The sequence below is a fragment of the Oryzias melastigma genome, linkage group LG15, assembly GCF_002922805.2.
Source record: "Oryzias melastigma strain HK-1 linkage group LG15, ASM292280v2, whole genome shotgun sequence".
Classification (NCBI taxonomy): domain Eukaryota; kingdom Metazoa; phylum Chordata; class Actinopteri; order Beloniformes; family Adrianichthyidae; genus Oryzias; species Oryzias melastigma.
In genome coordinates, this window is record NC_050526.1 from 6702009 (window position 1) to 6714639 (window position 12631).

The 12631-nt window shown below is 43.5% G+C and overlaps 1 protein-coding gene across 4 annotated transcripts in view; it reads right to left on the reverse strand.

Annotated features, from left to right (window-relative positions):
• The window catches only part of LOC112161577 (EBF transcription factor 3), a gene marked incomplete at its 3' end in the record, with an annotated part of 69453 nt that overhangs the window by 11901 nt on the left and 44921 nt on the right, over positions 1-12631 (reverse strand). For 3 of the 4 annotated variants that reach the window (XM_024296803.1, XM_024296807.1, XM_024296806.1), the window contains 2 exon segments: positions 8813-8939; positions 9030-9163. In XM_024296803.1, the coding sequence (XP_024152571.1) occupies positions 8813-8939; positions 9030-9163 (261 nt within the window). 4 annotated transcript variants of the gene reach the window in all.

A 12631-nucleotide genomic window follows, 5' to 3' on the forward strand; every position in this document is an offset into this window, starting at 1 on the left:
GGTAATTATGAGGTGGAGAGATTGTGTGACCCTTCACCCCTGCTGCATTACTCGCCTGATATTAAGATAAATTGCCTGATTTTGGGTAAACATATGCTGCAATTCAAACTGTCAGCACTGGTTTGCTCAGGGATAATTTGTATTGATCTCCTGGCTTCTTCCCCATTTTGCTTACTGACCTCATGGATAATTAGAGAAAAAGAGACACGGGGAGGTAAGGCAGGGCTTGCATTTGAATACTTTGCAGGAGAGATGAAGAGCACATGGGGAGTGTGGTGGTGGTGGTGGTGTGGGGGGTGGGACATTAGACACTAATAGAATTTTCATTTTCTTTCATTTTCCGCTCAGATTTAGACAGGTTAGCTGTTTTGTCCAATTATATCGCTTATATCGTTTTCCGTGTCGTGTCAGAGATGCTCCGCTGTTTAATTTGTGAGATGATGTAAATTTTCTAAACACAATATGACAGCAAATATGTTTGAAATGAAACAGCTGATAACTAACGCCTCACAGGAAGAGGGTTTCTCGCTCAGATCTCAGCGCTTAAACCAACGGAACGACGCCGGTATCTAAAAATGAAAGACTTGATGAAACAGTGAATTATTGCCACGTCTGAGGAAAATTAAGATGATAAGTGGCAAAAGCTTGAGCCTGCCGAAGAGCGCACCTCTTCTTCATAAAAATTTAGAAGAACATATTTATAAATTTTTCAGTAATTCTCCCCTGAGAGTCTGCGATCGTGTTTCAGAATATGAAAGAATGGAATGCGTGGCTGGGTGCAGCTGTGAGAGTAAGTTTTTTTATAATATCCCGCATGCGCACAGGCCTCCACGACATGAGGTCCGTGGAATTCCAGGAGTAACCACTTCCCAATTGTATTTTCCTCACTTATTTTGCCGCCTCGCTCTTGCCACTTTACTTAAGCATGCAGAGTGGATGGACATGGCACCTGAACGTGGTCTGCTGCTCCTTCTCCATGTTCTCTAGAAATAGGACATGAGTAACTGCTCTACAGGAACGGTGTAACATGGCCGGCGCTGGCAGCCAGAAGTGCTTACATGGCAATACGGCGCTGTGTGCCCTCAGTCTATATGAGAGTGGATTGAACACGTGTATTGACTTACAGTATCAGGGTATAAACATAGGGAAATGTTTGAGCAAAGCAGTAAATTCAAGGGAAATTGTTCCTTGTTAAGTCTGCGAGGCTGAATGGAGGCTCGCAAGAGTACTAGCATTCCTGCCAGCCATTACAGCTTATTACGATAACTCTATCTTTCCAGGAGATAAAAACCTAGCCTTGTTGCCATTTGCCAGCTATTACTTTCGCTAATTATACTTAACTGCTCCGAGCTTATCTCCACTCCTCCTACACCATTGAGCAGTTATTTTTTTCTTTCCCCTTAACACAAATTAGAGGTGGAGTGGGAGTTGGAAAGGGGGGAGACAGATAAACAGTACAGGCAGAAGTTCATTCAAATGTTATTGCAATTGTGACTTGTCAAACAGTCTAAGTGAATCCTTCTAAGCACCTGCAGTCTGTTAGCTGGATGCAGTTCACACACACACAAAAAAATACCCCAAAATTGACCTCTTCTCTGTTGATGTTCAACAGTCCACGTGAGGCTATCGGAGGTGAAACACTGAATTATTTCTGTGTTTCTGCAAAGGGGTTAAGATGCCTTTACAGACGCTGAAGGTAAAGAAGGCAGAATTCATGCTGCAGTTCCTCAGAACAGATACGGTCCATGTTTTATTGAGAAAATAAGAAAATAAGCATGCAGGAGTGGGAAACATCTAAGAAATCCACCAAACCAAATTGGAGTTTTCACAGCAAACCCACGCAAAGCAAACCTCATCTGTTTTAACACTGACCATATCATCTCCATCCACTGCAGCCAGTTATCACTCAGTGATTCCATCTCCAGCAGCTTCGAGATGAACAGGAAATTAAAATTTCAAAGATCTGCAGTTAAGATAAATCAATGGAGACAGATCAATGTTCATTGAAATTTCATGAACTTTGAGCCAATACAGATGAAAAAAGCTCGACAGTTACAGTCTCCAGCAGATATTGCTCCTGCAACAGATAAAATGTAATTAACACGGTTAAAGTGGAGCAATGTTACAGATTGGACATCCATAATTCCAGGCTTTCTTCTCATCAGTTGGACTATTAGAAAGCACCAAAGACACCTGTTCAATCCTCTTAGATGTCATCCAAAGTGTGTGTGCCACTTCTCTAAGGACGCTGGCGGACTTTCACACATTACTGGCCCAAAGAAATCAAATGGGTTCCCTTCACAGCTGATTGCAAGCGCAAATTAATATTGTAAAATGAAGATCAATACATGGACGGGGCACAGATCGATGACGGCTAAATTACGGCCGCATTTTCCCCCTCATTCAAGATGAGTTGTGTTTTCCTCTCAAAGTCAATACCGCGCTGCCTCCCTCATTCATTTCTCAATAAACTTGCCGATGAATTTCAATCAAAACGCAGACGTGGAAGGGGGGGGTTGGGGGTTCTTTTAAAGCCCGTTGGGTGTGGATGGCGCTAAAAATGGGGCAAGAAGAGGAGGAGGAGGAGGAGACGAAGGATCCTCGTCTATCAAGAGCCCTCCCTCCTCCTTCCTTTTTTGCCTCCTCTGTCTGTCTTTTCTGTGGCGGAGAAGTGATGCTGTGACTTAGTGAGGACAATCCATTTTAACAGCCAGTCCAAAACAGACCCTCTAACGAAACAAAAGTGGGTCCAATTAAAATTAAATCAATGAATACCATCCTTGTGGGAAGAGGGAGGGAAAAAAACACACACATCCATAGTTTCATTTTTCTTTTAAGAGATTACCACAATACATTTTAGTGAAACGTAATGGGGGAAAATACATGCTCAACTGCAAGTACTTATTTCAATCAATTTCCTGGAGCTGGATTTCACAGGTCACTTGCTGATAACACGCTGTGGAATAATGCCACAGCGTGCTTCTCAAAGCCTACCTGACAAGCTGCCTGACAGTGGGGGAGTTCGAGCACGTGTCACGTCAGCCCTTTAATTGGACACGAGGACCTTCCTTCGTGGAACCTTGTCGCGATGAGCACAAGCTCACAAGGCCTTCAAGCCAGGCCCATCTAACTTGGCAACGAATGTCGGCTCCACTCCTGCGGAGCCGCTGCTAAATACCAGCGCAGTAATGAGACAGGCAGGTATGGGGACATGGCTGGTGGATAACATGCTTTGACACATGCTAAAACTGTTGTTCCAACTGGTTACAACCCACTCGACTGTGGTGATGACATTTATAAATGTCCGTGTCATCCTTCCCATTAGCCGCACTTCATACTGTGAGGGGAGTTTTCTACTCTTTTGCTTTTTTTAGAAAAAAAACCCAAAAGCGCTGGATGGAGAAAGTTTAAAGTCCAAAAGTGCCGTCTGGTGTGTGATTTCAAGCCCTCCTCAGAAGCCGATCTGTTTACATACCTCCTTGAAGGCCCTTTGATTATACCATATCTCTGCCGCAGGCCACACCCCGGCGCAGACCAGCAACCGGCCAAGTACCAAACCCAACCCTGCCGGACAGGAAATGAAAAGGAAGCTCCCCATCTGATCAGCTTGTAAGTCTGAGACTTCAAAGTGACGACAGGGCGGAGAGGAAACGCAAGGACAGGCCCAATTCACTCGCTGGACAGCACAGCCCGCTATCTGATGTGCTCTGATAGAGACGTCTGTAGTTGTTTATTTCATTTTTGGAGGAAGAGGCGGGTCCACTCAATTTTTGATCTAGAATAGGCCCAAAATTGGGTTATTTTTTGTATTTATTCAAGATTTTACATGCATTATGAAGTCTGCATGACGAAACCACACTTTTGCCCCAATGTCTTCCTTTTTCCATCCCTTACAGGGTTGACACTCTTGATCTCCACTTGTATTGAGTGAAGCACACATGACCCCTTTGTCCTTATGTTGATGAATGGCTGCCTCATACCCATTTTGTCAGATTTTGGTGCAGTGGAGTCGATAGCGTCACCTTGACGGGGGAAACTTTGTGATCCATCAGCCCTCAAGGCTGTCTGCCCCGCAACTAAGGCCTGGCGAAAGCACCTTCTCTGTATGGGGGCATTTGCTTCATCCAAAATCCTTCAGCCAGTGCGCTGCAGAGTCGGAAGGTCGAGCGCTCTTATTACTGCCACTTTACAGTTAAAAAAAAAGAATGAAAAAACACTTGACTTGTACTAATAGCTGAAAAGCCATGCTGGTCACCAAAGGTCTGAAGACGAAGCACCCTGTCAGTGCCCAGCTTGGGAAATTAGCAAATAATGTTCCCTTCCCCCTGACAAATGTGTGACAGCTCGCCTTCGCCAATCATTCTCTCCTAACGTTATGATGCATGTCCTGGATCCCCACTGGAGGATACAGGCGAAGTTTACTGACCCTCAATTTACCCATGACAAATGGGGTACTGGTAAATGTGCGTTTTCTGGGGCGCGGAAGGGGTTCATTTTAAGCAATCGTGGTTATGTGGATGTCACTGATTAGGATAAATAGTGGCTGAGTGTGTTAGGACTGCTTGCAGAACCATATTACCAGGGGCCTGCATCGTTGCCCCCGGAGGAGAGCTCTCATGGAAACTTGGCCATGATCGAAAAGCAAAAGCTCTGATGCAATTAGGAGCTTAAATTGGATAAATTGTACGGTCAAGTTTTTATTTATGATTTACTCTTTCACACAGTGCTGTAAGCGTGCAGTAAAAAGATTAGGAGGAGTTAAATAAGTCTGAAAATGTGGACTTTTTTAGGGAGATATTTGATTAAACCAGCTTGTGCTGATTTCCCGTGCTTAATAAAGCGCAAAGTTTTATAAATTATTGACTCAGGTGCATCCACGGCTCCCTCCTTTTGATTTTCCACAGCCTTGCTGACAGCTGGTTCTACCACTGTAGGCCTGACCAATAGTAAACCAATACATGGATTAGGTAGAGGACAAGCATGCTCAGTCCGACACAATGTCCTTTTAGAAGGTAAAACGGTTTAGACCAAAATAGTAAAAACAGCCAACATGCAGAACATTTCAGCTGTGGCTGACTAAAGTTTTATGGTTTCCCTGTTTTACTCATTAGTGTTTTTTACGTCAGGATTATTTGACATTCTTTACAGGGTATTTTTTAAACATGGATTGTGAGTTTTGGAGGCGATCCAAGGTGCAACCTGAGTAAAGACACATCCCCCTGCCGTTCAAGTGGTCTGCCTTGTGTTGGACTTTTGCAATTTGTGATAATTTGAGGAAAGTCTAATGAAAAAAAGGCCCTCTCCTTTCAGACTAAATCATGCCTGAAATCATTTGCTTTAATAACCAGACTTTTTTCAAATTTACCGGAGTATTACAAGACTTCCTTTTTTTTTATTTCAGTGCATGCATTGCTATTTCAACTCTATTTCTGCATGCAGGGTCATTTGTTCAAGTGCTGTAATACAAAAGGGAAAGCTATTGAGTGGAATGAGCTGTTTTACTTTTAAATCCACTCTCGTGCACTCAGTGCATCAACCAGTTCACATTTTAATGTCTGATAGAAGTAGCTAACATCCTCTCACCTGGCTATTACCGTCCATATGGAGCCAGGGAGAGCTAATTCCAGCGTTTGCATTCTGCCGTTTAACCGTTTCATTCTCTCAAGCGTCACCCCTCCTACAATCAGGGTGAGCTACGCAGGGAATAGCAGAGTGGAGGAGCCGGACCTGTCTATTGGTGACTTTCTCTTTTAATTCACCGCACTAATCAATTGTACCACCGTTGCCTCCAGGGGTAATTGTATCTTTATACTAAATGGAAGTGAGAAGTAACCAGGGAAGACGGAAAGGAAGAATGGGGGAGAAAAATCAACAAAGATAGAGAGAAAGGGACATGTTTCCCCAGTAAAACCTGATGGTAATCATCCCAATCCGCTTAGCCTCTGTGACTAATGGGGTCTGTTCTTAAGGGACCTGGCACTTTCACTGGGGTGCTATAGAAGCCATTAATGTCTTAACTTATACACCTTCTCGGAGCTGTGCAGTAACAAATGTACACGCGCGCTCTTTTGCACTTTCTCCCCTCACAGACACACACATGCAGCAGCACAGCCACACCACACTCCTGTTTCATTATCCCAATGCCTTGTTGGCCTCTGCTCCGCTCCTGCTAGGGAGGTTAAATGCAGGAGAGCCGGGCCAGACTGCATGGTTGGAGGAGAAGGGGACGGATGACTGGGGGTGGTAGAGCAAGGAGGTTTTGGGAGTTGGGTGGGAAGGTGGAGGGGTCTTGATGAGAAACAGCTGCCTCATGATGGAGGGGTCTGGATGGGGATTTTGGCCTTGCTGTGCTCAAGGCCAGGGCTGCGCCGGGGGCCTGGGTATGCTGGGGATGCGGGGAAAATGGGGAGGGGGCCCCATTTCATTCTGCCCATCAGAGTTGGAACAGACAGAGGCTTCCAGGTCAGACAGGCTTTGACCTTCGTAACCTCTGTCGACTCGCCACTGATGACAGATAAGACCACCACTTCCTTCTGTTAGCCAAGATAATCAGATCTTTTTCTCAGGGTGTCACACACACTCTCCACTTCTTTCTTGCATGTCTTTTGCACACTTATGAGAATATTTTAACACCCATGCGGATAACCTATTGTGCTTTCTGTCTTAATGACTCCAGAATTTGACTTAAAGCTAGAACTGGGTTGATAAAATCAATCTAAATTGATTCAAACTTTATAGATCAATTATTGATCCATAAAAGTGGAGATTGATCTAACGCATAAAGCTAAAGTCCACTAGCTTAAAGCTAACATATAATGGGATTTCCCATAGGACGGCTAATGCTAATGCTCAGTCAACCTAAACATGTATTGCTGACTAAACTAACATCTTTATATACTCACAGGCATGACTTTTCCAAACTCTTTTAAGTCAACATTTTTTAAAGTAACCATTTGTAGTCTAGAGCAATGGTCCTCAAACTATGGCCCACGGGCCAGATCAAGCCCGGCCCCCAAACAATATCAGAAACCCATTGTTTTTATAAATATTTTTATATTTTGTTTGTTTAGGTTTATTTTGATTTATTATTATTATTATTATTATTATTATTATTATTTTTCTGTGAAGATTATAGAAAGGGATTATTAAGATTTTATGTGTAACACCCTGGAAAAACATTATTTGTTAACGTTTAGACAAACCATTTGATTGTAACACTTTTTCTATTAGCCTACAAACCGACCCCGGCTACCAAGAAAAAATTTGGGGACCCCTGGTCTAGAGCGTGGGTCCCCTAACGTATTCTTGTGAGAGCCACATAGCTGTTTTCTTCTCTTATGTGAGGCTGGGGTCAGTTTGTAGGCTAATAAAACAAGTGTAAAAATCGCAGGATGCGTCTAAAGTTTGTGTCAAAGTCAAGGCCCGGGGGCTGGAGCCAGCCCTCTGGGTAATTATATCTTGACAAAATATATTTCTATGGAGAGTAAAATACTGAAAGTTATTTAAGGTATACATTGATTTATTCTGGAATAGTATTCCTGCCTTTTGATTATTCATAATTATGTTAAAAAGTTACGGTTTAATAGTTTTTCAAATTGCCATTCTGCTAGCTTTTTGGACTATTTTGGCCTATGTTAAGATTTTTATTTAGGCTAATTTGGAGCTAATATTTCAGCTACATGCTAGCTGTTTTGGGTAATTTAGGCTTTTGTTCTGTTGTTTAAGCTATAATTTAGCTGACTATCAGCTTCAGTGTTTTCAGCTATCAATTTAAGCATCTTCAGCTATTAGCACTAGCGTCTTCAGCGGCCACATTCAGCTTACAGCATTCACACTAACATTATGGCAGGTATCTAGTTCATAATTATGTTAAAAAGTTAAGTTTTTAAAGTTTAAAAAGTTTGTTTTTGAGTGTTCAATAAATGTTTATCCTGTTTGGCCCGCAACCTAAAGTGTATTTTGGATTTTGTCCCCCTGTGCGATTAAGTTTGACACCGCTGGTCTAAAGTAAACTCAGATATTTAAAGTTTTCCAGAAACCCACACATAAGCAGAAAGGAGCAAAGACTGCAAAAGAGTGGAATAAAAAGTCACATTCTATGCGGCTCTCGATCACATGGCCAGACTGGGAAAAAAAACAAAATAATTTTTCTCTGATAGTGCTCAGAAGGCAAGACCAAATGTGGAGGCATGGGTCAAGGTGTGGGGACCCCTAGTCTAGAGCATCGTTTTTTGCGCATACTTTCTTCTTCTTCTGGAAGAAGGTGTAATGCTATAGCGCAATCGCCACCTAGTGGCCAAACTGAAACGCCCTCCAGGAGAGGCAGAACAATTTTTGGAGCTTCTCCATTTGAGAATCCACACCGTATGCTATTAACAATCTCTTTATTATTTCACTAATACATTTTACAGTATGTGAACTGTATCAGATTAATATGAAAGTCTTCAACACATATTTAAATGTATCTAAAAATATCTAAATGTTTAAACCCTATAACTGAAAATCAAATTGAATTAAAAAGAATAAATACAAAATCAGGGTTGAATTTATCTATATTGGGCTCTGGTGAATCAAATCGAATAAATTCTAGAAAATTATTCTCAATACCCAGCTCTACTTGTAACCCAAGAAAATAAGATGAAACAATGTAAATTAGGGTATCATAAAACCTTTAGATTAACATTCACATTTAAAGCAAATTTGGTCACATGTATTGTAGGTGCACCAAACTCAGAGCTGATGGCTTCACCCTGATGAGGATTATGGTTGAAGTCTGCAGAAAAGTTAAAAGGAGAGGCCTCCTGTTACTCACCAGTATAGACAAATCTCCCAGGAGCACCTTTGCAGAACTGCTTGGACTTGTAGGACAGCGTGACTTCCACAACGCCAGGAATATGCCGAGGTGGAGTCTGGACCCGGATGGCGTGGGGAGTTATCAGCTACATCAGACAAAAGAGAAATATTAAGGATGTTGCTCATGTAGAATACTTTGCCGACTTGTCAGATTTAACCCGATGTAAAAATCCTACCTCGCTCCATACAAGCATGGTGCCAAAGACGACTTGTAGGCCATCAAAGAAGTTGTCTCCGATGATGATGACAGTAGCTCCTCCAGTGGTCCATCCCTCGCTGGGGCTGATAGCCTTGATGCATGGGGTGGCTGCTTATCCAAGACAAAGAGAAGAGCAAATTCAGCACCTACAATAGGCTGCTACACCTGAGAACATGTCTCTTTCCACTCAGACACATTACGGCATCACCTCTGCGCTGAGTCCTCCGTGTTGCTCACAAAGACATTTAATGGAAATTGCCCCCGGAAAAAAAAAAAAAAAAAGATGGATTTGTCTTCTAAGGCATGTGATTCAAAATCATTTATCAGCGCACTAGAGTGGTGTAGTTAAGCAGACCCTTCAAATGGTCCACTTCACAAAGGCTAAACGCCAGGCTCACCAGGAAAAAAAAAATTTGACGGAGCAAATTATGTGTCAGGGCAAATGTAGCCATCAGAATTGATTAAGAATGCGGCTGCGTGTACAGTAAAAATTTCAAAGTTGAACACATCTTAAATGAGTCAAGAATACAGGCTGTTAAAGTGGAAATGACAAGCGAAAGCTTTGCGGCTTCATGTTATTCCACTACCTTTGTTCTACAATGCAGTGCAGTGTACTTTCAGGTTTCATAATATCAAATGTGTTCATGAATAATTCAGAATTAATTTTTTCCTTTCTTTCTTTTTTTGTGCGTTTTTGTGATCGATTCGATCTATTTCATATTGTTTATTACAATGCTTTTCATCTGACTTGTGCAGCGCCGCTGTGTCGTTTGTCAACAGTCTGGCTTGTTATTATAATCTAATTTGAGTGATCTTGCGCCTCACATTCACTGTCATTTGATGCATTACCTTAATATGGCGTTCCGCACAACACCGTGTTTACAACACAAGTAGCATGACAGCTTGCCATAAAATAGCAATATCAAATTCAGTCTATTTCCATCAATATCTTTTAATACACTGAATTAAAGAGTTTTTTTTTTTCTTTTTTCAAACTGTGTGCAACTACTCTGGCAAGTTCCCTTCTTCTTCTTCTCCTTTACAAGCTCCGATTTTTTTTTAAACCTCCTCTATCCTTTCTATCCAGTAAGTAAATCACAGTCGGCCATTGTTGTATGGATCACCTCAGACAAGACATCTCCCTTTGTTTGCCTTGCTGTTGGGTCTGTTCAGGTCATGTTTGCTCTTTCTCCATTCCCATAAAGTGCACACACACACACGCCGGTACTACAGGGAATCTGACTTTAACAGGCACTGTTGACTTCATGCTAATCACCTCGTACAGATTTTCATTTGTGAGGCCTGGAGGAGTGACATTTGCTTTCCTTAATTGGGAAGCGAAGCGTCTGAAAGAGGACCAACCCTCTATGGGCATGCTGGGCCCCCTCTAAGGGCCTGACCTTCATCAGTGCGGACGATTACAGCAAATAATTCACCCTTCAAAATTACTGTAAACAAATTGACTTTGGGGATGAGAGGGAGCGGAGGGGGGTGAGATAGAGGAGAGGGGGGGGCAGGAAGAAGGAGGAGTAAGCAAGAAGTCCTGATGGTGACGGTGACTGTTGGGGGGCAGCTGCAGCCAGAAACCTATGACAGGCACAGACAATCGCACACACAAACACAGACGCACCACCTCGGAAATCCCAGCGCCCCCTCCCACACACAGAAGGACCCATGGAGAGGCAGCGACTGAGGCCCTAAGCTGTCCACCCTTCTGCCTAAAAATTTGCATATGTCTCAATGCACCGACAGAGCGGGGAGCATGTGCTGAATGGGGACCGTGGCGAAGTGGATTACACAGTCAGCACAGGCGATCTGAAGACAGACACGCACACAGCCCCCCCTCCCTCCCAGCTGATGATAGGCATCATGAGGAGTGGACGGACCAGGATGCTCTGAGTGTTGCATCACTGAGTGTTTGCAAAGTTCTGGCCGCGGTGTAGGACAACAGCATGATCTGAATACATATTTCATAGCTTGTTTTGTTTTTTCGTCTGCAGAGTTAGACGCTTGAATTTACTCCAAGATCCCCTCCGCTGTGAAATGACCGCCAGCTGACCTGTGATCTGTTTTAATCTTCCTCCCTCTCCGTTTCGAGTTGGCCGCGACGGACGTCAAAACTGATCTGAGATCTGAGCGGAGGAGGTCCTCGCTCTATTATTGTGACACTCAAACAGGTCTGATGTGGCCCCGTGAAGCCGTCCTTTGTTCTGCCTGCTGAAATGTGTTGTAATTGTGCTGTGGGATGTCCAGATGGTCGGTTGATAGTGCAGCTGATGGGATTATACCTTTTACCTCTCCCTGGGCCATCTGTTCCCTTTGACTCTCTCCATTTCTCTCTTTCACTCTCAGTCTATCTCACTCTCTCATTCTCTTTTTCCTTGCCCCCCCTCCCTTCTTCCTTCTCTTTCTTCCTCTTAGGCCTAGCAGTCTGGATTCACTTGTCTTTATTGCATAAACCCTAACAGCATTACAGCCACTTGGCATGCAAATGAGGCAGGCGCTGCAGGCTCTATGCTGAGTCTCCTATATTGTCTGGGGCTCTATAATGGTGGAACTGAGCTGAGGAAAGTGTGTGTGCATGGATGAGGAAGAGTGTGTCTGTATTTTTTTGGGGGGGGGGTAAAAGACTCAGCTATTTGTGAGCATGTTTATGCACCTTTGAGCTGGAATCCATACATGTTTGAGTGGCAGGGACGCCTCAAAGCACGTTCACGTCTGGATGAATAATCTGCTTGTCGGGTGACACGAGCGAGCAAAAAATGTCACTGTCATCCCCCGTCTGCGCCAATAGGGGGCAGCACTTCTTGATCAAACCTGAGGAGCTTCCTCCCAGCTCCAGTCACAGATCTGACTCTCAGGCTGAACTCCAGAGGAAGAATGTGTTGCTAATTTAAAGCACGCTGCTCATTGTCAGAGGCATTATGGGGGACGAGGATAGAATAACATTTTACAACCGCGTCTGCTTTTCTCATGTGTCACATCTCTGACTTAAACTAAGTGAGCCATCGCTGTTGATGCAGGATAAATTAGTTGGGAGGAAGGAGAAAAATCATTCCTAATCTCAACCTGTGAGAGCGGTTAAGCAGACGAACGGTGCATTAAAGTTATCAGACAAAGACATGTGCAACTGGGCGGTTGACAATAGCTTCTTTTCTTGGTTTACAGGGCGTCACTCTGCTGCTTTGAAGAGTGTGGTGAGGAGAGGAATAAAAGGATGGGTTGGAGTAACCTGTAAAGAACACAGACGTGCACTCACACACACACACGCACACGCGCACACAGACAAACACATACACAGAGGGGTCCCGTGGGAGTGGGGGAACATGGAGGCAAGGGCTCAACCTCTTTAATTGCTCTCCTCATTAAGAAACTGGTTGCTAGGCGATCCACACCTATCGTGTCATAAACGTGAAACACACAAACAGAACGTCAGCGAACATAATGACTTTGGTGCTCCGGGCAGGACTTTAATTATTTGATTTTGTTCTCCAGTAGAGGAGTCATTAATAAAGACAAAAACAAATAGATTAGCTTTTTCCCCCACCAGGACTGGAGAGCATCGAGATATATTAATTG